At 34.3% G+C, this 26,567-nt stretch overlaps 1 protein-coding gene across 1 annotated transcript in view; it reads left to right on the top strand.

The window, feature by feature from the left end:
* Window positions 1-24,899, top strand: part of SCN7A (sodium voltage-gated channel alpha subunit 7) — a 97,121-nt gene extending 72,222 nt beyond the window's left edge. The window contains exons 17-25 of the mRNA XM_066346662.1: window positions 1,835-1,989; window positions 7,440-7,613; window positions 10,360-10,467; window positions 15,081-15,359; window positions 16,140-16,193; window positions 16,987-17,124; window positions 18,214-18,318; window positions 18,954-19,224; window positions 21,849-24,899. Coding sequence (XP_066202759.1) covers window positions 1,835-1,989; window positions 7,440-7,613; window positions 10,360-10,467; window positions 15,081-15,359; window positions 16,140-16,193; window positions 16,987-17,124; window positions 18,214-18,318; window positions 18,954-19,224; window positions 21,849-22,849 — 2,285 coding nt within the window. The 3' untranslated portion in view covers window positions 22,850-24,899. The remainder of the gene's footprint in view (window positions 1-1,834; window positions 1,990-7,439; window positions 7,614-10,359; window positions 10,468-15,080; window positions 15,360-16,139; window positions 16,194-16,986; window positions 17,125-18,213; window positions 18,319-18,953; window positions 19,225-21,848) is intronic.
* Window positions 24,900-26,567: the final 1,668 nt, after the last annotated feature.

The following is a 26,567-nucleotide window of genomic DNA, read 5'->3' as shown; positions in this document are numbered from 1 at the left end:
ATAATACCATTGGATATGCTTTTAATTTTAGATAATTTATGAATTTGACTAAAGAATGAACACACATGCATACATGCTCCCATGAAGCCTGATAGAAAATTAAAATAGGCCCTGGCCCGTTGGCTCAGTGGTAGAGCGTCGGCCTGGTGTGCAGGAGTCCCAGGTTTGATTCCTGGCCAGGGCACACAGGAGAAACACCCATCTGCTTCTCCACCCCTCCCCCTCTCCTTCCTCTCTGTCTCTCTCTTCCCCTCCCGCAGCCAAGACTCCATTGGAGCAAAGTTGGCCCGGGTGCTGAGGATGGCTCTATGCCCTCTGCCTCAGGTGCTAGAATGGCTCTGGATGCAACAGAGCAATGCCCCAGATGGGCAGAGCATAGCCCCCTGGTGGACATGCCGGGTGGATCCTGGTCAGGCGCATGCAGGAGTCTGTCTGACTGCCTCCCTGTTTCCAACTTCAGAAAAATACCAATAAAATAAAATAAAATAAATAAATAAATAAAATTAAATGTCAAGAAACAAGTCAACATTGGAAAAAAGAAGAGGTCTATTTTGTAGGGAGTCTAGTGCAGTAGACTGTGGGCTCTGGAATCAGCCTAGTTCAAATCCCAGTCCTCTACTTTTACTCACTGTCTCTTTGACTCACTTCCTAATATGAAAAATGAAGATAATAATAAATTTTACTTTACAAGATTGCTGAAAAGATTAAATTAAGATTATATGTGTATTTTTAGATCTGAACAATGGAGTAAACATTTAAATACTCAGGAAAACATCCTATGACTTTCATAGAAAAAAAATCGTAATACTGATATAATTTTATATTTGTCGTTAATATTAAGATATGTATAAGGCTTTAGTTGGTTGACTCACTAGATATGTAACAAACATCTCTTGATAACTTATAATTAATATTATTAAGAAGATTAACAAAAGACTACAGGTTCTAGACACTTTAAGTCACTGGAAATCATTAAAATGGAACTACTAAATGCTCAAATTCCTATATTCAGAATAAGAATATGCTCTCAGTAGCTTCAGTTCTAGAATTTGTATCATCCAAAACAAGGGAAGAAAAATTTCATATATATATATAATGTTTTTTAACCAAAGATTTATAAATTGACATTAGGTAAAATTCTAAAATAAAAAGTGCTGACATTAAACTCTACACACTTCTATTTTCTCATCAGTTTACAGGTTAATCACTTCCTTCTCCTTAGACTTTCTTATGCTAACTCTCTTAAGCAGAAAGTAGAGTTAAAAACCCATGAACATGAACCCTACTCACAAAGTACTCCATAATCCAGGTTAGCTCCTAGATAGACTCAAATAAAATTCCCATTCTCACACCATCTAAGAACTGAAATCAGTTTAACTGACTTAACTGATATTAAATCTCTTAATATTTCATAAATATTTGTGAATTTAAATGGGAATGCTTGTTATGCTATGTGAATCTTCAGCTAATGAATTTTCAGGCATTATACCAAACTGTGACATTTAGAAGATGTTGTATATGTGTGTATATTTTTGTTTTGTAGTAATAGTAAGGAATAAATTTAATTCTCAGATTCTGTCCCAATATATAAAGAATGTGCTGAGTCATCTCTGCTTTTCACAATTTCTTATAATTACCAAACTCACAAATTAATTTTTTTTTCTCTGTGAGTGCAGTATTCAGTAGAGCAAGGGTAAAAATCAAATGTATATGAGAAACCACCTATATTGGCTTCTGTAAATAAATAATTGAAAGCATATAGTCGAAACTTTGAGATGTTTATTTTTTTCATGAATTTTCAAGATTCTTTTATGACTAGTTTTATTCATGACAGATTATGAAGGAGGATCTTCACCAGGTCAAATCAATAGAGAACCCAAAAGAAGAAAAATTTTGCCAAACATAAGGAAAACCTGCTGCAAGATAGTAGAAAACAGTTTTTTTGTATGTTTCATTGGCCTTGTCACTTTGCTCAGCACAGGTGCCCTGGTAAGTGAAAGTATGTGATATTTTTATGGAAAAAGTATATTAGAAGATTGTTCATTTGTAAAATCACCATACCAAATTAGTTCCCTTCAGAATACTTACCATACCACCAAAGTTCATAGTCTGTGATTTTAGTTTGAAAAGACATACATCATAGTTTCTTTAAAATCTGTATAGTCCTCCCCTGAAATTAAATAAACAACACAATTTCAAAATATATGAATGACAGTGGGGAAAAAAGGAACATTAAAAAGTACTTAATTTTTCTTATTTTAATAAAGTTTCATAAAAGAAACAAAGTTTAGGCTTCTGGTCAAGTTGGCAGCTTAGGTAAACATGATGTGCCCACGTTTACACGATCACATCAAAAGTATAACTAAACTATAAACAACCATCATTCAAAACCATCTGAAATCTAGCTAAACAGAAGTCCTACAACTTAAGGATATAAAGAAGCCACATCAAGACTTGTAGGAGGGGCAGAGACACTGAACATGCTTGCCCCACACCCACCTGTGGCAGATAAAACTTGGGAGGGATCTCTGCTGTGGAGTTCCTCCCAGAGGAGCCAGGGATCCCAGCCCCACACCGGTCCCCCCGCCTAAGACTTCAGTGTCATAACTTCTGGCTGTAAAACCCAGTGGGGATCATAATTATGTGAGACAAGCTGTTGGAGTCCCAGATGTTCCTCTTAAAAGGCACATGCCGCTCTTACTCAGACTTACTCTTTCTGAACTCCAGCAGCAGGGCAGCAGCTCAAAAGGCACCAACAGCTTACAGGGAGGAACTGAATTGTCTGGCACCAAAGTGTGGCTGGAGTGGCAGCTTTCTTTCAGACAGAAATACTATCAGAAACCATCCATCCTTTTCAGAGCCCTCCACAACAGAGCCAACAGTTGTCAGTCAGGCATATCTGAGCTTCTATCAACCTGGCTATCACTTTTTCCCTGCCCTAGAGATTCCCTGAAACCCTGCCTCATCCAACTCTTGGACCCACCCAAACTGCTTCTAGTGGCTTTTCTGTATGAATGGCCTGTCTTGGTTCATGCTTCAGACTGTCCTAAAATCACTCAAACAAGCAGCCTTTGGTGTCTGTGTGCCCTATACCCCTTTTTAAGTGGCTCCAGGTCCAGGACTAGGAACAGCCAGTCTTGGTTCTCAGCTTGGTCTTTCCTGGGCATCTCCAAGCTCAGCATAAGTAGCAGCCATCTGCAGATTGCTTTGTAGCTCATGCTGGGTGGCCCCAGGCAGAACACAGGTGGCGGCTGACTTAACCTACACCTCCTGGGCGGTCCCAGAGCCAGTTCACTGTTGGACAGCTTCCAAAGACACTGAAACACTGTCAACCACCTCTATATGTGACACACACAAGAGGAGATCCAATGGGCACCAAAGCCCTGTTGAAATAAGTCCTGTTCCCAGGGGTCAGCTTCTACACAGCTAGTCCTCCATGGTAATCCCAGCCATCCTTGCAGTTAATTGGTCTGGGGTAGAGCCATCCCATTGATGTGCCAACAGCAGTCAATGCTTCACTCTAACAGGAAGGTGTACCCAGCCCACTCGGGGTGGAAGCACACCTGGACTGCCCAGTTTGGGTGAACAGAGACGCTGCGCCACTGGACCTTGTAGATCACCTACTATATAAGCCTGGGAGATGTAGCAGCTCTGCTTAATGTACTTAATACATAGAAACAAACACAGGAAAGCTGCCAAAATGAGGAGACAAAGAAACATGTCTCAAATGAAATAATAAAACAAAACTCCTTGATAACATTATACTGAGCAAAATAAGTAAATCAGAAAAAACTAAGAACTATATATTCCATACATAGGTGGGACATAAAAATGAGACTCAGAGACATGGACAAGAGTGTGGGGGTTACGGGGTGGGGGGGAGGAGAGGGAGGGGGAGGGAGGAGGGGAGGGGCACAAAGAAAACCAGTTAGAAGGTGACAGAAGACAGTTGGACTCTGGTGATGGAAATGCAGCATAATCAAATGTCAAAATAACCTAGAGATGTTTTCTCTGAACATATGTACCCTGATTTATCAGTGTCACCCAATTAAAATTAATAAAAAAAATATAGAAAAAAAATAACTCCAGAAAAAAAATAAACAAAATGGAAACAAGCAATCTACTAGATGCAGAGTTCAAAACGCTGGTTATAAGTGTGCCCAGTGAACTTAGGGGAAGAGTAGATGAAATTAGTGAAAACTTCAACATAAAGACAGTACTAGAAAATAAAAACAACAGTGAGAAAGAAGAATACATTAACTAAAAAAGACTACATTAATCAACAATGATAAAACATAGGATCAAATCAGAGATTTAGAAGATAAGGAGGCAGGAAACATCCAGGCCGAACAGCAAAAGGAAAAAACAATTAAAAAAAATGAAGATAGTGTAAGGAGACTGTGGGACACTTTAGTCATATCAACATCCATATAATGGGGTTTCCTGAAAGAGGAAAGAGAGAACAAAGGTTTGAAAATTTATTTGAAAAAAATAATGATGGAAAACTTCCATAACCTGGTGAAGGAAATAGACATACAAGTCCAGGAAATGCAGAGTCCCAAACAAGACGGGCCCAAAGAGGCCCACCCCAAGACACATCATAATTAAAATGCCAAAGCTTAAAGACAGAGAGAATCTTAAAAGCAGCAAAAGACAATCAGTTACCTAAAAATAGCTCTATAAGACTGTCAGCTGATTTCTCAGTAGAAACTTTCTAGGCTAAAGGGATTGGCAAGAAATATTCAAAGTGATGAAAAGCAAAGACCTACAACTAAAATAACTATCCAACGAAGCTATCATTTAGAATCAAAGGATATACTAAGAGATTCCCAGATAAGAAAAAGCTAAAGGAATTTATCACACTAAACCAGTATAACATAAAGTGTTAAAGGGTCTTCTTTAAAAAGAAGAAAAAGATGAAAAAGATGAATAATAAAATAACAGTAAATACACATCTATCAACAACTAAATCTAAAAACAAACAAAATAAACCAACAAGAAGAACAGAAAGACTTATAGATAAAGAGAACATTTTGATGGTTGCCAGATGGCAAAGGGTTGGGAGCATGAGTGAAAACCGTGAAGGGATTAAGAAGTATACATATTGGTGATTACAGAATGGTCATGGGAATGTAAAGTATAGCATAAGAAATGTAGTCAATAATATTTTAATAACTATGTATAGGCCAGATAATCATGAGATGTATTGGGATTGTCAGTAAGTTATATAACGTCTAATCACTGGGTTATGAACCTGAAACCAATATAATATTGTATGTCAACTGTATCTGAAAAATAATTTTAAAAAATAAAAATGTCAAATTCAAGAATAAGAAACAAATTTTTAATAATGTCCACATACAAAACTATTGTGCTACCATTTTGGTATCCATTCAGTAAGAAAGAGAAGTGTTGTATACATTTAAGGACCTTGGAATTATGAATATATTTACCCATTGACACAACAATTTTAATTCTGAGAAATTATCCTAGAAATATCTGAACATGTATTAATCACTTACAAGACTATTCTCTGGAGAATTTTTTATAATAACAAAAGATTAAAAATTAAAAACAGTTCATAATAGGTGTTTATGAGACAATCATCTTGTGGGATACTGTGCAGCTATTTAAGAAAATGCAGGAGTTATATGCATACTGATATTATAAGATTTGGTAGACAGTGAAAAAAATAATCTAAAATAAAATGTATGGCATGTTACATTTTCTATAGAAAAAGAAGGTAAAGGGTAAAGAGAATATGTATTATGTGATTGTGTTTGATTTAAAGATCAGGGAAGGATACACAAGAAATAGTTAACTGTGAAATGCACAGAACAGAGAAGGTGACATCATGGTTGCGAACCAGACTTTGTAGTTTAGTACATATATTTTTTAAGTAGACTTTATGTTGATATTTATTACACATTCTGAAAAACATACAAATTATAAGTGTAAGGTATAAAAGATTTTCACAAAGTGAATGTACCTGTGTAACTGTCACTCGGCTTGGGAAATAGAACTTTACTAAGAACTCAGAAGCATATTCTAACCCTTCAGTAATTTCCCCACTCTGTGGGTAGCCAGTATGTGCGATTCAACTGCCATAAATTAGCTATACCTATTTTTAATTATTTTTAATTGAAGTGTATATCTTTTCATATTATTCTGTGTTATGTACCTACTCAAAAAATAAATACATGTAATAAAATAAAGTTCTTCAACTTTAGATGATACTTATAATTTGCTTTTATAGACACTTTTACTCCATAATTGGTTCAGTTAAGTCAGTATCTCGATTGTTATTTTATATTTACTTTTGATTAATAGTAGGTTTTTTAAAAAATTCAACATTTTTTGCATAAGATTATTTTAATCCTTTTTTATTTTTGTAACTTTAGATGTACTTTGATAGAAGTCTAACTCAGATTATTGATACTGTTTACTTTTTCTTCAGTGCTAAGATAAAAACACTATGAAATTGCTTTGAATTGTACTACAAACTTTGTATCCTCCAGAGTAAAATTAAGGCTAACTTATTAAAACTGAGAAGCTTTGGAGAAGCTAGTATAGTTTTATTTCATATTCATGTGTTTCCATTCATGCTCCTGATTATTTCTGCAGTGAAATAAACTTTGGAGCATTTTCTCATAATAACAATATGGATTTCTAAAAACAATTTTTAAAAATATCTCTACCCCATTATTAGCAAGTGACATATATCTGTGAGTTGGCTACATGAAATTAGAGGTAAAAGCCATGTCAAATGTGACTGAAGTTTCTGCTCCTTGTATTAAGTCTGATTAACTGATATGGATCACTATTTAGAGCAATTATGAGACCAAGTTCAATCTCTTTAAGAAGTGGTTCTAGGATCAATTAATAATGTCTGTTACAGGCATGGGATCAGAAGATAATACAGTCATCCCTCGCCATATCGTGGTTCACTTTTCGTGGTCTCACTGTATCGCGGATTTTTAAATTGTATATATCTAATTTTGCACTGTGGACTTTTTGCTATATTGCAGGGTTTTATGGTATATAGGTGTTTTCATATATTTATTATTTTAATTATTTTTGTGGTAAAATAAACATAATAAGTGTGGTAAAGGTTAATAACCAGTGTGGAAAAGATTTATAAGAGTGTGGGGAGGGTTTATAAAGCCTTAAAATATATATAAGCAATAAAATAAACATAAGGTTGCTACTTCACTGATTTTCGCCTGTGGTGGGGGGTTCTGGAACCTAACCCCTGTGATAAATGAGGGACCACTGTACTTACAGATTATGTGAAGAAATCAAAGCAAAGTGAACCAGCCCTTGAGACTGCTACTTATAACTTTGCTCTCCATCTGCTTACTAGAGATGGCATTCTATTCCCCCTCATGCCAAAAGACACTTTTTAAGATTATATGTAATCCTTCCATTTTCCTCCACAGGCTTTTGAAGACATATATATCGATCAAAGAAAGACGATTAAAATATTATTAGAATATGCTGACATGATCTTCACTTATATCTTCATTATGGAAATGCTTCTTAAGTGGATGGCATATGGTTTTAAAGCCTATTTCACTAATGGCTGGTACAGGCTAGACTTCATGGTTGTTATTGTACGTATTTAAAAAAAATTTTAAGCTATTTGATTTGCTCTTCCTTCTTTACTCTTTTTTACTACTCCATTTACTTGTATCTTCCTTTTTCCTCTCTGTACATTTTTAGGCAACAACATCCCATATTTCTTTATTGTACTGTTTAATAATTATCCTTTTCTGATCATTCTACTATTTTAAATTCAGCACTTCATTTCCGGATTATTCTAACAGTCACCTATGTACTACTGCTACTACTAATAATAATAATAAGCAAAGTATTTAAATTCTGTTTACTCAATTTTTAAATTATATATTCAGAATTAGACTACTTATTGTTTTCTTCACCAGTACCACGCTGATCCACACAACCCAAAATTCTCATTTGGATCACTACAGTGGATCCAAACTGATACTCTTGCGTCCACCACTGCACACTTTCATTGTGTTCTCCAGATAGCAGCCCCATATAGTTTACTGTTATAAATAGAAGTCACCTTAAATCACTTCTTTTCTTTTTTGAAATCCTCCAGTCAACACTCCTTCTCATTCAGGTAAAAGCTATATAGTCTCTGCAATCAATGGACTACAGTCTACATAATCCAGTGTTATCTGCAGTCACTCTCCCTTTCCCCCATCCTGGTCTACGTCCTGTGCCGCCAGCACTGGCCTTCATGACTTGCCTCATATAAGCCAGGCTTGCTTTCATCTTAGTGCCTTTGCACTTACTCTTCCATCCTCCTGAAGGTTTCGCTGGCTCAGCTCATTTATGTCTGCTTAAATGAAACTTTGAAGTTAGGTTTTCCTCCACTACTTTATTTAAAACTGCAGCCATTCGAAAACTTTTTTTTTCCCTCTGCTTTCTTTATCTCCAAAGCACCAAAATTAATTGATTTTGGTTATTCCCAGTCTTCCCCCAAAGAAAGATAAGCCCCATTAGGGCAGAGTTTTGTTTTTGTTTTTTTTTTTCTCAATTTAGTTCTCTCATCTTCTTTTCCTAGAATAATTCATGTCACAGGGTGGGTGTTCAATAATTTCTGCTGAATGAACAAATGGCTCCCTAGTCTATAAGCAATGATTAAGACTTCAAAGTCTATAAATAATAACTTGAAATACCTGATCTGTATCTTCTAAATTATTTCTTGCAAATTAACCTTCTATTTCAACAAAATCAGACTAAACTCACCTTCCTTTTTCTTGTGTCCATATTTCTTTATGCTTATGTAAATAATGCCCTTACTTCAAAGCCTGCTTTAAGACTACCTCTTTAGTGCAGGGTTAAAAAAAACCAAAATTTTCATTTATGTAGCCTTGTAAATACAGAAAATATAAAGATACAATAAAAGTTAACCAAAACTTGCCTGAGCAGGCATTGGTGCAGTGAATAGAGCTTTGGACTAGGAGGCAGAAGACCTAGGTTCGAAACCCTGACGTCGCCGGCTTGAGCAGGGGCTCACCACTTTGAGCACGAGATCACCCCAGCTTGAGTATGGGGTCTCAAGCTCGTTCGTGAGATCATAGACATGATCCCATGGTCACTGGCTTTAAGTCCAAAGGTCATTGGCTTCAGCAAGGGGTCACTCACTCTGCTGGAGCTGCCCCTATCAAGGCACATATGAGAAAGCAATCAATAACAACTAAGGTGTCACAATGAAAAATTGATGCTTCTCATCTCTCTCCCTTCCTGCCTGTCTATTCCTATCTGTCCCTCTCTCTGTCTCTCTCACACATACAAAAAGAAAGTTAATCATAACTCTACCACCTTGTGCTCAACCTCTATTAACATTTATTAACCTTGAATCATTTTTGTGCATACATATTTACTTTAAAAAATTACTTTACTACCTTTCTATATTTTGTATTTGGACTAAACAGTATACCTCTTCTCTAAAATCGAATTCTTTATATTGTCTGAACTATATTTATATATCAATGCATATGTAAATACATTCCAAATTTTGTTTTGATGAATATACATTGTATACTATTACTATATTGAAAATAATGATGAGCCCTGGCCGGTTGGCTCAGCGGTAGAGCGTCGGCCTAGCGTGCGGAGGACCCGGGTTCGATTCCCGGCCTGGGCACACAGGAGAAGCGCCCATTTGCTTCTCCACCCCTCCGCCGCGCTTTCCTCTCTGTCTCTCTCTTCCCCTCCCGCAGCCAAGGCTCCATTGGAGCAAAGATGGCCCGGGCGCTGGGGATGGCTCCTCGGCCTCTGCCCCAGGCGCTAGAGTGGCTCTGGTCGCAATATGGCGACGCCCAGGATGGGCAGAGCATCGCCCCCTGGTGGGCAGAGCGCCGCCCCATGGTGGGCGTGCCGGGTGGATCCCGGTCGGGCGCATGCGGGAGTCTGTCTGACTGTCTCTCCCTGTTTCCAGCTTCAGAAAAATGAAAAAAAAAAAAAAAAAAAAAAAAAAAGAAAATAATGATGAAACTTTTTAATCTAATTTCAAACTAATAAAAGATATAAATATTAATCCATCATAAAGAATGTCAAATATATGTTTTATTTATTTCAATAACATGTCATTTTAGTACAATAAAATATTTATATTTTTCAAGTGATTTTAACACAAAATTATTTTCTTATACTTTTCTGTAAGTCATTGTTAAGATGTGTTGAAATATATATTAAATCTTTTGTATATTTTTAGTAGGGTTTGCCTATGTCTCCTTTTGTAATAAATACAAAGCTAATTTTATAGATTGTTTTGGTGAAAGTTAAAACTAAACTTTATTAATTCATTATTTTTCATATATCTAGGTGTTTTGTCTTTGCTTAATAGGCAAATCGCAGGAAGAACTAGCACCACTTGTTTCCATTAAATTTCTTCGGGCACTTAGAGTTCTATCTCAGTTTGAAAGAATGAAGGTAAGAGAAATATTTCTAAACTAATCTGTAGTTTTTAATTAAAGATTAATAAATTTCTACAGATGTAAAACTTTGTAATCTCATTTATATACCTAACAATGATAATATAAAAACCTTTTATTCTACTAAAGTATAAAAGAAACATTATGCCTATTAGGACTCGAGGTCTTTATTGCTCATAAGATATAAAAACTAACAAAAATAAACAAAAAAAATTACTAATAATTAAAAGAAAATATTTTCAAAAGTAATACCATTCTGTCCTTGGCTGGTTGGCTCAGCAGTCGAGCATATAGGCCCGGCGTATAGAAGTCCTGGGTTCAATTCCCAGTTGGGGCACACAGGAAAAGCGCCCACCTGCTTCTCCACCCCTCCCCCTCTCCTTCCTCTCTGTCTCTCTCTTCCCCTCCCACAGCCAAGGCTCCATTGGAGCAAAGTTGGCCCAGGCGCTGAGGACGGCTCCACGCCCTCCACCTCAGGCACTAGAATGGCTCCAGCCACAACAGAACAATGCCCCTGATGGGCAGAGCATCGCTCCCTGGTGGGCATGCCCGGTGGATCCTAGTTGGTTTCATGCGGGGGTCTGTCTGACTGCCTTCCCTCTTCTAACTTCAGAAAAATACAAAAAAAAAAAAGTAATACCATTCTAACCCCATAGATATGTATGCATATTAATGAAATTATCTTAAATTAAAAATATGTGTCAGAAAATGGAACTTTGATCAGTTAGCTAACTGCAAAATGATAAGAACATTGTATACACTAAGTAGTTATTTATTAAATGAAAAAAAAGATTCTATTTAAAAAAAATTTTTTTTTAAGTCACATTATCACAAATTATGAATTCTTACCAGTTGTCACGCCTTCACTTTTGTGTCAAAACCTCTTCTGAACAACGTGAAGACACTAATAGGTTGAACTAAATACAATGGCCAATGTTCAGTGTTTAGGGCCTATATTGAAAATCCCCTATGACTCCACCTAATAGAAAAAACAGACTATGACCACCACAAATAGTATAATTATGTAGACATACAGAGATCTATTATGTACAGAAATGGCAGAAAAAGTATAATTTTACCTCTTATTTCATAATTATACATTTGTTTTCTTATATTTTTATTTCCACATATTATTTAAAATTAGCCTGTCAATTTGATTAAAATTTCAGAAAACTAAATATTCAATGTAGGTAGGATGCAATAAGAAAATTATTTATATTTAAACTGTATTATATTTATAGTTCCTACATTACATGTTTCATTTAAGCCATCATTCATTAAGAAACCAAAACACTTTTTCTACTTGTTTTTAATCTCAAAATTTGATTATTATAAATCCAAAAAGAAACATAAATAATGTAAAATATGAATTTTACCAAAACCATATTGAAAAAAAATTAATGCTATCACCTTTATATCATATGTGTGCATACATATATAAACTTCATTTATTAAGAACATTAATTACATTTTAATATATATGCAAGAACATTATTGATAATATTTTTGTAGTTAATATGAATCTGATTGACTCATTATATAGTATTTAATTCGGATTAACCTATTTCCCAAATGCTTTTGATTTGTGGTGTTGTGGAAAAAAATATTTTGATTATGAGTCAAATATAACAAAATATCAATTATTCACCTAAAAAACCAAATATCTAAAATATTCATTATTACTTATAACTTATGAAACATTTTATTAACAACATTATGGAGGTTCACAAGGTAGTATATCTCCACCAGTTTGCTTTTAAACTAAAATAAGGAGGAAAATAAGCTGCAAAGTAAAATGTGGTTAAAGAAGTCAGTAAGATTGAGGTTAAAATGACAAGACAAATTTCCAGCATAAATACAGTTTAACAAGAGAAAATTCTCATAGAATATTCTAGGGTTATAAACTACGCATAACCTATTAACAGAAAATACAGGGGTAACAGATGGGGAGATGCTGGTCAAAGGGTACAGACTTTCACTGATAATATGAATGAGCTCTAGGGATTTCATGTACAGCATGGCGACTATGTATGGTTAATATTATATTGTACACTTGAAATTTTCCAAGAGTAGATCTTAAGTGTTTTCACCACCACTAAAAAAAGAAAAAAAAAAAGAACTATGTGAGGTGAGGTGATAGATGTTAATTAGCTTGATTGTGGTAATCATTTTATAATGTATGCATTTACCAAATCATAACTTCGTATGCCTTAAATATATACAATTCTTACTTGTCTTATACCTCCATGAAGCTGGAAAACAAACATACACACCCACACACACAGATATTGACTGTAACTAAAATAAGTTCTTTGTAACTGTAAAATATTTTATGGGATAATACCAGGGTCCCCCACCCCACTAATAAATTCAGATACACAGGGAAGATGGAAAAAGTAACCCTATTAACAAATTATCTACGCCCAGTTTAAAGAAAAGCAAGGAGATATCTTCCAGGTAAGCTGCCTGTTTATCATAAATGAAGCACTCTTCTATTTGATGCCAAACATTCATTAGAATGGCAGTGAGATAGTAGCCATGAACACTTCAAGGACAGGGAGATAGCAGTCATCCTTAGTTCAAGGTCAGATCTAGATCTGAACCTCTTTAAGTTCTGTAGCTGAACGATATCTGAAGACATGTCATTGAGTATATAGGATGCTACATGATTATAAAATTATGTATTTAACAAACTTCAGGTCTTGCTACTTTCACTATTGAAATATCTGTGTCAGACATACCTGGGGTTTTATTCTCACAAATGTGCAATTACCAATAGGCATCACATTTCTTCATCAGAGGCATCAGTAGAACTCTCAAAGTATCTAAAGTGTCAACAAAAGATCTGTTATTCAGTTTTAGAAATAAAATAAATCTTACAGAAAACAATTAAAAGTCAAAATATTAATTCAAGGTCAGAAAAACTAAGGAATATAAGCAAGAAAGTATAGGCAAAAGTATAAGCATTCAGTCATGGCTGAGAGAAGGAAAGTTTAGACTGGTAGAAGAGAAAATCAGTGGTGTCTCAGGAAAAAAAGAAAGAAGTGATTTGGGGGTAAGGGAGTCAAAAGTGTAAATGCTAAATGAAAGATGAAGCAATAGCAGAGATTGAAAATATTCTATTGGCTATAACAACTGGTTTACATTTGCTATAAGAGTATCAGTGGAGGGATAAGAATAAATTTTTGTATGTTTGTTTGTTTGTTTTTGAGAAGGTCAGGGAGAGAAAAACAGGAACATTGAGCTGCTCCTGAATGTGCCCTGATGGGAGAATCAAATCAGCTACCTCCGCAATCCGGGATGATGTTCCAACCAACTGAGCTATTAGGCCAGGGCTTAATTTTTTTTTTTTTTTTCCTTGAGAGACAGGAAGGGGACTGGAGAGAGAGGGGAAGGGAAGCATTCATTTGTTGTCCCACTCAGTCATGCATTCTTTGGTTGCTTCCTGTGTGTCTCCTAACCTGGGATCAAACCTCGTAGCCTTGTCATTTGGGGATGACGCTCTTAACCAACTAAGCTAACTGGCCAGGGCCAAGAATAAAATTTTTATTTTAATATTAAAGAGAAAATGGAGTTGAGGAAATAGAGGCAGGGATTATAGGCTAATGCTATTATTCAACTTTAAGGAGTGAATTCACTTTCCAAACTTTCCACTCTAGAATGTCTCACCTGTGACACAGAGAGGTGCAGTGAGTGCTTTGTGATTTTGCGAAGTCTAACTGCCTATTTAATGCTTCTTTGAACAATCTCTTGACTTGACTTTATTGATCTATAATCTCTTGGTCTTCTCTTATTTCCCTGGTCAATTCTTTACTTTCTCCTTTGTAGACTATTCCTCCTAAAGGTTAGAAAACATAAGAATTACTATGCCCGGGCCTATTTTGCTCTCACTTTATATCCTTTCTAGACAATCTTATACATATAAACAGGTTCACTTATTTTGCCCATTTCTCACACCATAGTTTATAAATATTAAATCAGTGAAAGAACTTTTTTAATCTTTTTAGCAAGAGAGAGAGAGAGAGAAAGTGTCAACTTATAGTTGTGTCACTTAAGTTGTTCATTGATTTCTTTACATACATGCCTTGACAGGGGCTCAAACCAAACCACTGACCCCTTGCTCAAGTCAGCAACCTTGAGCTGAAGCCAGTAACCATAGGATCATGTCTTTTATCCCACGCTCAAGTCTGAGACCTGCACTTAAACTGGTGAGCCCAGACTCAAGCTGGCAACCTTCAGGTTTCAGACCTGGGACCTCAGCATCCCAAGTCAACACTCTATCCACTGTGCCGCCACCAGTCTGGCTGAAGTAATTCTTTACTTTAGTGTTTATACTAAACAGCTCTGTTGTTGTTTTAGTGGGTTTTTTTATTTATTTATTTTTTTTTTTTTACCAAAATCATTTTGAGACTACCTGAATTTTTCATGTATATTTTTAATTGCAATTTGTTCTTTAGGTTATTCAAATATTGGCATGTGGCTTATTAAATATCTAGAGATAGCCCTTTTTATTATTTTTATATGACATTATATTAACTAGTATTTCCAATTTAATCAAAATAATTTTACATTTCTTACCTAAAGTTTACATGTTTATTTTTTATATGACAGGTTGTTGTTAGAGCTTTAATAAAAACAACTTTACCTGCTTTCAACGTGTTTTTGGTCTGCCTTATGATCTGGCTGGCTTATAGCATCATGGGAGTATACTTATTTGCTGGCAAGTTCTATGAATGTATTGACCCAATAAGCGGAGAAAGGTTTCCTGTAGATGAGGTCTGGAATAAGAGCCAATGTGAAAGTCTTGTATTTAATGAATCCATGCCATGGGAGAATGCAAAACTGAACTTTGATAATGTTGGAAATGGTTTCCTTTCATTGCTTCAAGTAGTAAGTATGCTTTTGATTTTATTATCTATTATATGCTCCTCCATGTTGTAGGTCGATATGGATGTAGGTTGATAAAGATAAAATGTAGATGATTATTAGTAGAATTGGTTATAAGTTATTTTAGTTATTATTTGTTAGTAGATACATGTTATGAACAAGTAAGTCCATTTGGAGAAACAGAAGTGAAACAGTTTCTGCTCTTTTGGGTGAAGGCAGTGGAGACGAAGGTAAGACTGACTGAGGAAATGGCAGGTACTGGTTACATTTGTTTCCATCACTGACCATGTAACAGGGTCAAAATTTTTGGTCCAACTCAGGTTACTACTCTTGTTTCTACTTACTGCTTTGAGGAGCGGCTACTCAGTCACCCAACATCTAGCAGACATGAGGAGATGAACCATTCCTGTCTTAGTTTCCCCATAGAACAGCGAATATATAGCAGTTACAAGTACGACACTTGGGCAGCATGTATTTGTTAACTATTTACCTTTTGCTCTACCTGTATCTCCCTCTATTTATACTACATTAAAATATTTTAAGTTATTAATTACAGTTATACTAAGTAGTTTTAAATAATTTTGAACAGACAACAAAAGGTAATAACATATAGAGTAATCTCAATTACACAATATATTGAAATGTGGTCAACCTTACTATATTAATAACATTAATATTTTACTATATTAAAAACATTAAGTTTTTACTATATTAATAACATTAAGTTTTATATTTTCCATAGAGCATATGATTTCCATAATTAAATACATGTTATTTTTGTAGGCAACATTTAATGGATGGCTCGATATTATGTATTCAGCTGTTGATTCTGCTGATGTAAGTACAATATAATCTTAAAGCCATTGTTAAAGTTCAAGCAAAGTCATTTTTGTAATTTAAGAATAGGGCACCAGCAGTAACGGTAATTAACAGTGTGAAAGCAAATGCTTATGCTAGACAAAAATTAAATACACCTCGGATTGAGTATTTCATAGATGATGGAATCCTTTCAGGATTATATATCTATAATGGTCGAGGCCCAATAAGTTCATTTGAAGGTTTATAAAATTTCATTGCAATTATTAAACTAATACAATAAACTTTAAAATCTAATAAGCAAAACAATAATAGCTTTTCATCAATGAGCAAAGAGGAAACTTACCTCAAGTAGCATTGTTGGATTTTTTTGTCCAAAATTGTTTTATAAATTTTACATTTTAAAAAGTCAGTATCAGTATTTTTCTTAGTTTTTTCACTTTTTATTTTTATTTTTAAAAAATTTATTTTTAGTGCAGTGTCAGGTTTACAACACAACTGAGAGCGAGGTACGGATATTTCCCATATACTCCCTTCCTCCACATATGCATAGTCTTCCTATAATTACCATCATGCACTAGAATCGTGGGGGTTTTTGTTTTGTTTTACCAAAAATGAATTTACATTGACACATTTTAATCACTCAACATTTATGGTTTACCTTGGGGTTCACACAGTGTAGAATGTTCTATGGGTTTGGATAAATGTACGATGGCATGTATCCATCATTACAATGTCATACAGAGTATTTTTACTGCCCTAAAAATCCTTTATGCTCTTCCTTATTTTGTTTATTTTTTCACTTCATTTTCAGGTAAATATGCAGCCTATGTTTGAAAACAACATCTACATGTATAGTTACTTTATTGGATTTACTATCCTTGGATTATTTCTTCCTCTGACTATGCTGGTCGGTGTTATTATTGCTAACTTCAACAAACACAAAACAAAGATAAGTATAAATATTATGTTTTTACCAATGTTTGAGAAAATCAAACACATTTATAAAAATATCTTGCTTCAAATAATTGATTTTGGATTCAGCTTAATGTCATTTTATTTGGTACTTAACAAAAGATTGATGTTCTTTAGCAACACTGATAAATATTGCTAAAATCTTTATCTGTACATTATTTTCTATATTCAAATATACACAAATTTAAAAGGTAAAAATTACAAGTGTTTCTGTATATGTTTATAAATAAGGAAATGCTAAAAAATAAAAAAAAAATTGTGCATTTACACAACTATGCAAAGTTCAAGAAAAATAAACCACATTTTTATCTCTTCTGAAATTTTCAAAACCTTCAGAGTCATAACCAGCATAGACATCTTCTAAATTAGATTAGCTTTTTTATGATAGAAGTAGAAAGAGTTATAAATCCTAATTGTGTGGGCTAAATAAGAGTGCTTGAAATAAACAAGAGGCAATTCAGAGGCAGAACTGAACCGCCCATTTGGTGCCATCTCCACACAAATACTCCCTCCAGGGCTTCTACAAATTTTAAAGACCTCAAATATCATAAAATATTGCTTATTCAAACCATAGGGACCTGCGTTTGTTGGTATAGAAAAACCTAACAAATTGAAAAAAAGAATAGTTTAATTTTAACTTTAGCCATGTATCAGAGTTTAGCCATGTGAAGAATCTGGTAAACAGACCACTCTGAGTCTTTACTAATCAGAAAGATTAGAGAGGTCAGTGGTCAAATGTCTTTCTAGATATCTCATTTCTGTCTTGTCTCAGTCTAACAAGAGGTAGGCCTCAGTAGACAGAAAAGTTAAAATAGGGTTGAACACCCACAAGAAAGTGCACCAAAATATAACTGAATATCAGTCACTACCAGTATATACTGTATATGTGTTTATATGGATTTTTGTGCAGAAAGACAGATGTGTTTAAACATGATTTACTTCATTGCAGTGAAGCCTTTTTAAAAAGATTAAATCAATAGTTGCCAAGGTTTCCAAAATGCATATTAATATGAAGTGAAATTTGTATTAAATGTAATTTTAATATGTTTTTCTTTTATTTCTTTACCAGGGAGGCTTAAATATTTTTATAACACCAAAACAGAAGAAACAACACCATGCACTGAAGAAGCTGATGTGTGAGGACTCTCAAAAAACAATACGTCGCCCAAGAGTAAGAAAATATCTAGATATTTTTGAAGATTCTAAAAAAGTTTCCTTAATATGTTCATCTTTAAAAATAAATGTGTGTTTTAAAGATTCTTAACAACAGCCTGACCAGGCAGTGGCGCAGCAGATAGAGAGTTGTACTGGGATGCTGAAGACCCAGGTTTAAGACCCGAGGTCACCAGCTTGAGCGCAGGCTCATCTGGTTTGAACAAGGCTCACCAGGTTGAGCCCAAAGTCGGTGACTCGAGCAAGGGATCACTCCATTTGCTGTAGCCCCCCAGTCAAGGCACATGTGAGAAAGCAATCAATGAAAAACTAAGGAGCCACAACAAAGAATTGATGTTTCTCATCTCTCTCCCTTCCTGTCTGTCCCTATCTGTCCCTCTCTCTCTGACTTTGTCTCTGTCAAAAAAAAAAAAAAAAAAGAATTCTTAACAATAAATGCTTTTGACAAGATTTTAAAATATATGTTTCTTGACCAAGTCTTTGTTGGTCTTTAGGTCTTTATGTTTGTTTTGACTGTATGCTGTGACTCTAGTCTTATTCTCCTATCCATGAAAGAGTTGTAAATCCAAAGCTTATGTGTGTGTATAGGTACCCTATTAATAAGACTATTATAATTTTTTTCTTTACCAACAGAACAAGTTCCAAAGATTCATCTTTGACTTGGTAACAAGTCAAAATTTTAATATCATCATTATGGTTCTTATCTGTTTGCAAGCACTAACCATTATGATACAAAGTGATGACCAGAGTCCACAAATGGACGCTGCTCTCTACTGGGTTGACTTTGTTTTCGTTATACTATACACTGGAGAGTGTGTGCTGAAGCTCATCTCCTTCCGCTGTAACTATTTCACCATTGGATGGAACATCTTTGATTTTATGGTGGTCTTTTTCTCTATTACAGGTAGGAATTTGTTTATTAGATTTCATTTGTAGTAATATTAATTCAGGCAAGTTTTTATAGTAAATGTCTCCTGAAATATAGCCTCCTAACCAGCAAAACGGGTAGAGACTCTTATTTCCAACAGAAATGTTTTACATTTTTTCATTCATATATGTACATATACCTAACAGATAAAAGATATTCAGAAATACTGTTTGAATTAATACATAGACCCTATTTCACAGACCACCTGATAAATAATTACCCCTTTAGTATAACATCCATGTTATTTTTTAAAGATGACACTAAGTATCTATATTTTAGCATGATATAACCTTTCAGGCTCACTATTTTTCCTTTTCTCTAATTACTAAATTTATTTACAACTTTCACAACAATAGATTTAATAAATTGATCACTAGTTTTATTCCTGGAGATACCAGTTTTTATTTAACCAATATAAAAATTGATGACCCTTTTTGTGAATGGATATTATACTACATGCAAAGAATTTACTAGTAAACAAGTTAGGCATAATTCTTGTATGCCAAGTTTATAATCTATTATAATCTATTAAAGGATATAGATAACTAACAACACATTTAAGTGGGCTTCTAAAGATATAATAAGGTTATGTAAGGGATGTTACAGCAGCACATCAGTGAGGAACAACACCTAATCAGTTAAGTAGAGGTCAGAGAAAATTTCATGGAGAAAGCAAAAATCTAAATAGTTATTAGATAAAGAGGTAGCCAAGAAATAATCTAGGATAAAAGTATTTTAGGCAGAAAAAAGTTTGTTTATTGTCTGCTTTCTATAAGATACATACTAGAATGAGAGCTCCATGAGAATAGAGACAATATTTAATGTTTATGGTCAAGTATTATTACATGTAGTCAGTAGTAAAAAATGTAGATAAACTGTCTGCCTAGTTGTGCTTCCAGAAAATTCACTCATTCACCTGGTAGTGGAAGCAGTGCAACTAGCTGTTGACAGACATGTACAAGAAGCTTGACTGAAAGTCTATAAAGACAGGAAAGAGTGAATAGGAAGGTACCAGATGAATATGGAATTAAAGAGCCATGTGAGACTGAACTGAGAGTTAATGAATCAGAGACCTGGAAAGTGAAAATTATAGTCAGAGAGAAAGCTGTTTGATTTTGAGATCTCAGAAGACAGGTATCCTGCCTGGGCCCAGAATGTGCCTATAGATGTGTATGACTAAAGTGAAATGGAGATTATTAAAATTAAGAATGCCAAAACTGAGAGACTGGCCCTTGAATTGTTGTTGATGATAGTTGTTGGGATGAAAAGGGCAACATGAGCCAAGTACTAAAGGCTCCAGTTAAATATAAATGAAGAGGAATGAATAAATCATAGAGCCAGGGAATGGCAGGATATGGTATTGTGAAACGATATGCCCCATAAAGTGTCAAAAATTTTTTCTTTATAAAAATGATTGGGAGAAATGTTGTCTGGAAATCACATTGGAAAGAGAAAAAAGAAGATGCCTACTTATTTCATTTTTCTGGCTTAAGAAATATGGAGTGGGGAAGAATGAGCTATCTACACTTTAAAGCATATAAAAATATGTTTATAATTAAAGGGGGATACCTGCTCCATAATAAAAGAGTTTGGAAGACTGAGGAGAAATTAAAATGTGAACCAGAGTAGAAGGTTCATTAAAACACTGTGTAGATGAGGATATGGAGAAAATAAAACTTCAGAGAGAATGCCAACATTAACGGTGACAAAGTTCAACAGAAATGGGAGACACAATCCTTACAGATTCCATCTCATTTAGAAGCTTCATATGATTCTCCCCTCCCCCACCTTCTCAACTCAAAATGAACCAAAGTCTTTCTAGTACTTCCAGAGAACATCTTTATGCTTTTGGTAATAATTATAATTTCACCTGGTTTTATAGTTCAATCTCTCACTGTCATAGTTCGCTCATTCACCCACCACTACCAGAAAAAATTCTAGGCAAAGACTCATTTATTCAATTTACATTTAAAGCACCTAAGGGCCCAAATATTATTTATAATGAAGTAACTAAATTATTATAAAAATAAATAAATATTATTTATTATGAAGTAACTAAATTAACTTATAATCTGTGATTCACTGAATGCCAGACAATTTTGTAATTATATTTATCAACCATGTTTTTCTGCCCTGCATTATAATTAGTTTAAGTGTCTACCTCTATAGATTACAAAGTATTTGAGGACAGAAGTCACATCATTCATCTTTGCATATTTGTATGACACCTTTATTAAGTGTCCAGTAAAGGTTGCAGTGAACTAAATCTCTTGATTCAACGGCAATTAGAAAAAATATGACTACTGTCTTGTACTACAGATTCATACTGTCTGTGATTGCAGAAGTACTTGATACATAATATTCTTAAGATGATGACACAAAGAATTATTTTCCAAATTTTTCTAGATACACTGAGCATTGCCACAATTAGTATTTGGCTAACCCAAATTTCAATACATATGTGCTAAATGCTATATAGGAAGTATAAATAAAATGATCTTATCATATAGAAAAAAATAAATGTAAAATAATTCATATTCTTCAAAATACCTTCAAATTTGAATAATATTATTGCCTGTTTTCTCTTTCCTCACACTAAGGGCTTTTTCTGCCTATGATGGTAGGATACTACCTTGTACATCCTTACCTTGTGCAATTGATACTACTCTCTCGGATCATCCACTTCCTGCGTCCTGGGAAAGGGCCCAAGTTGTTCCATGACCTGCTGCTTCCTTTGATACTCTCCTTCCCAGCATTGTTGAACATCAGTCTTCTCATCTTTCTGGTCATGTTTATCTATGCCATCTTTGGAATGTATCAGTTTGCCTATGTTAAAAAGGAAGCTGGAATTAATGATGTGTCCAATTTTGAAACCTTTGGCAGCAGTATGCTCTGTCTTTTCCAGGTTACAATATTTGCTGGTTGGGATGGGATGCTTAATGCAATTTTCAACAGTAAGTGGTCTGACTGTGATCCTGATAAAATTAACCCTGGGACTCAAGTTAAAGGAGACTGTGGTAACCCCGTAGTTGGAATTGTTTATTTTGTCAGTTACATTCTCCTAGCATGGCTGATTATTGTAAATATGTACATTGTTATTGTTACGGAGTTTTTAAATATTACTTCTAAAAAAGAAGCCAAGACATTGAGTGAAGATGATTTTAGGAAATTCTTTCAGGTGTGGAAGAGTTTTGATCCTGATGGGACCCAGTACATAGATTCGGGCAAGCTATCAGATTTTGCAGCTGCCCTGGATCCTCCTCTGTTCATGGCAAAACCAAACAAGGGCCAGCTTGTTGCCATGGATCTTCCAATGGCTGTTGGAGACAGAATTCATTGCCTTGACATCTTACTTGCTTTTACAAGGAGAGTTATGGGTAATGATGTGAAGATGGAGAAAATCCTTTCAGAGATAGAATCAGGGTTTACGTTGGCCAACCCTTTTAAGATTATATATGAGCCAATTACAACTACTCTGAAACGAAAACAAGAGGCAGTCTCAGCAACCATCATTCAGCGTGCTTATAAAAGTTACCGTTTGAGGCAAAATGACAAAAATACATCAGATATTCACATGATAGATGATGACAAGGAAGTTTAAGCTACCAAAGAAGATACCCGTTTTGATAAAGCTTAGCAAATGTCAACTATTCAAAGCCAGATCTAAGTCCAGTTACCACCTTTTCACCTTCTTCACATATCTCAAAAATGGTAAAACCTCAAGTTAGATATAAAAGCAGAAATTAGAGAAAGTAAATATTTCAGTTACTAATCAGTGGTTTACATCTCACAGAAGTTAAACTTTTTTTCAGAAGACTCCATGTTAAATTCATTTTTTACGCCCTTATATCTAGTGTAACCAAAACCACCCATTAAATCACTGCAGTGAGTTAAAGTGGATTAAAATTTGATAATGCAGTGCTTATTTTCTTTATATGACTTATATCATGTGTGCTTCTTTTGAAGAGTGGGGAGTTGGTGGTAGAGATTAGTAGCAAAAAAGGCCTTCTTGTAAACTTTATGTCTACTTTAATTTGATGGGATTCAAGTCTTTTCTTTCTAATGTAGGATAGTGGCCTGTACAGTACAACAGTACAGGCCATTAAGTCATGAACTTGCCTGCACAGATGCCAATTGGCAGAAGAAGAAGGCAGTTCTTAAAAAGTGCCTTTGAGATCAATGATAGAGACCTTGGGCAGAATCAAACCACATTTAAAAAAAATTAATAGGAACCCTGTTTTTATTTTAGTTTTCTTTTATTTTTGGTGTGGGGAATTAATGTTTCATTGTTCTTGGATTCCTGGTTTCTTATCTTTGGCTAGTTCCACCTAAGCTCCAGCTCTTCAGCAGAATAAATTCTTAGAACAAGAAGAATAAAGGGATCATAGTTATGACCTGTATTTTCCTTATTTACATTTTTAAATATATATATATATATATATATATATATATACATTTACTAAAATGACATAATAGAGAACATGTTAGTAAACTCAAGTCTTACCTTATCATTAAACTGATATTTTTTTGCCATTTGTCCATAATGTAACATTAAGTATATAAGATCTGGCAAATGCATATCATAATACAAATTAGAAGACTCAAGGGCTATCATGTGTCTAAAGATTTTCAATGTCTTGATCCTTAATTAAGAAACTGACCAATTTAAAGTCCTTTTTGATGTATTTTATAGTTCTTTATAACAATAAAAAAAATTATCATTGAAGCTGTGAGAACTCTGAATTAGAAGATCAAAGTATAAGTATTTGTGGAGTTTTGTAATATTAATGTATGTAAGTTAGTTTTCACTTACTCATTTATCTTTCCAAATATTTTTGTTGTTTTTATCTCATTACATATATAATTACTCTGTAAAATATTTTATGTCTGACAAACTTTAGAATACTAAACATAATTTTCACTATTGATATTATTTTTAAAATATAGGCACAAAGTTCTTTTTTTGACATATTCATAAAAGTGCAGTTACGTTCATGTAATTTGAGGTTCTGAAAGTTGTTTCTTTTGTATTAAGATTGCTTTCATGTGCCCACAAAAATCATATAGTTTTCAAAAAATATATATGTATACTGTTGACTTAAATTACAAGCTTTCAATATGTTGTATAACATTCAATGCCATTCATGTATCAGTTATTGTATTTTATTAGGAATGCATGGTCTTGAGCCTTAACTGTTGTAATCTGTGTCTGCTCCTCAGAAATGCATAACCTGACCGAGATGCCTTTGGGGTATCCCCTAAGCAAATGTAATTTCAGGGTTCTGTTTCTTTCTGTGTTCCTTTCCTTTCTCCTCGCGTTCTCCGACTGTGATGGGGGCCCTGAGGAATCAGTGTTCACTTGGTACTGTGGCGGCAGCTGGTGCTTTATCTATGCTTATCAGTTTTCTATTTCTTGGAAATGCTTTAATGTGGCAATGGCTTCAGCAATTTAAACGGAATCTTAACTTGCTTCTGTAAATCCCATAAAGACTACAGACTGATTTTAGTTTGAAAATTACATCTTTTATTTGTAAATTGTGTTTGCCACTAACCTACCAAAATTGTGTAAAGAATTATTTCTAACAAAGTCATACAGTATATTCTACTTTTTAGATACTATAGAAAATAATAAATACAACCTGTTAACCACACTAAGTTTTGTTTCTTTTCTTTGGTAAGTCAGGTTGGCAACTTTCTACAATAAAAACTTTTGAAAATGAGCCTTACATTAAAGCTTATTTATTCAAGCTCAAAATTCAAAACTGAAAAAATTTATGCTTCCTTTGGATTTGCTCAATTTGGTAAATTAATGTTAGTGAGCTTACCAGAGACTCCTAAATATCAACAAAATATAAAAAGCATTTTTTTAATGAAATTGTAATAGTAAGTTTACTAGATATATCTTAGTATTATTAGAACTTACTTATAGAAGATAATGCTGAAATTAAATTTATTGGTATGCTGCTATTTTTTAATATCTGCTTCTTTAAAATTTGTTTCTGATCTTCTAATAAATATAGTGTTCTCCAATTGGTTTTAAAGATATTGGAAATAGCTACCATTTAGCGAGCAGACTGTTAACCACAGCCTAATGTTATATATTTGTGATGCATGAGCTCATCATTCACAACACTCATGAAGCAATGATAATTCTTGTTTCATAAATGTAAAATATTAAGTGTAGCAAGGTTATAAAAGCTTTTATCTAGCACGGAACTTGTAAAGGACAGGCCAGGACTCTATGTTTAGTGTCACAGCCTTATTATTCAACCACTTTGTACAATTATTGTCTAGTAATAAGTAACCTGGATAGAGACAAGAAATTTAAGATTAATTATATTGTTGTACAAAAATAAGGCATATCTCTTTATTTATATTTCTATCTGTATATTTCTATATCTCCATATCTCCTTTTGTGGAAGAAAATTTAAAAGTGAAGACAACCCCTAGAAAAAAGAAAGACATAGGGAGTGTAACTATAGATTTTCATTCAACATTTATTGAACACTGATAGTATACAAGTAAACCCAGAGCCTGGATAAGTATACATACATACGTACGTACAAAGACAAATCTGAGACAAAAGAACTTACTGACTACTGGGGGGAAACATAACTATACAGCTGATTATACTAGATGGTAATTTTTTTTTACCACCAGTATAAATTATAATATGTATACAGGAAAGAACACTGGGTTCTGATCAGAAGTTACAGGTGAAGTTAGTAAAGCTGGCCTCTGAAGAAAAAGAAAGATTTTTCTTAATTAGAAAGAAGAATACTATATTCAACACAGAGACACTTTTAAGGAGAGGGGTCTATCACAGAAATGAGACCTAAGGTTCCAGCTTACAGTTCTTCAGGCTTGACAATAAGAGAGAGGAAACAGATGGGACAAAACTTCCGCTAAAGAGACTGGATAGAAAATTGGAGCAGAATTACTCTTGGTTTCCTGAATCCTTTCTCATACATGCTTTATTTTACCCTTTGATTGTTGAGCCCCTTCTTCCCTTCACTGTTTCCTTCTACAGATTCTAGGTCCACACTCACAGCTGTACTGTCAGTAAAGAGCTCCTGTGAATGTCAGTCTTCACTGGGGATTTCCATCTTTTATTAAGTAACCTAAAACTGTCAGTGTCAGACACTAACTCATCTATCTCCTTATCTGCAAGTGAACCTCTTACCTTCATTGACTTTAAATATTCACACATTAGCTCAGAAGTTTTTCTCTCAATTCCAGCTCATCTATCTAACTATCCAGGTGGCACTACACCCCTATTTCTGGATTCTAGCTTCGACCATATGAAAGGAACATCTTCA

The sequence above is a fragment of the Saccopteryx leptura genome, chromosome 7 (genome assembly GCF_036850995.1).
Source record: "Saccopteryx leptura isolate mSacLep1 chromosome 7, mSacLep1_pri_phased_curated, whole genome shotgun sequence".
Lineage (NCBI taxonomy): Eukaryota > Metazoa > Chordata > Mammalia > Chiroptera > Emballonuridae > Saccopteryx > Saccopteryx leptura.
The sequence above is the reverse complement of the archived record's forward strand: the minus strand, read 5'-3'. Positions and strand labels throughout refer to the sequence as shown.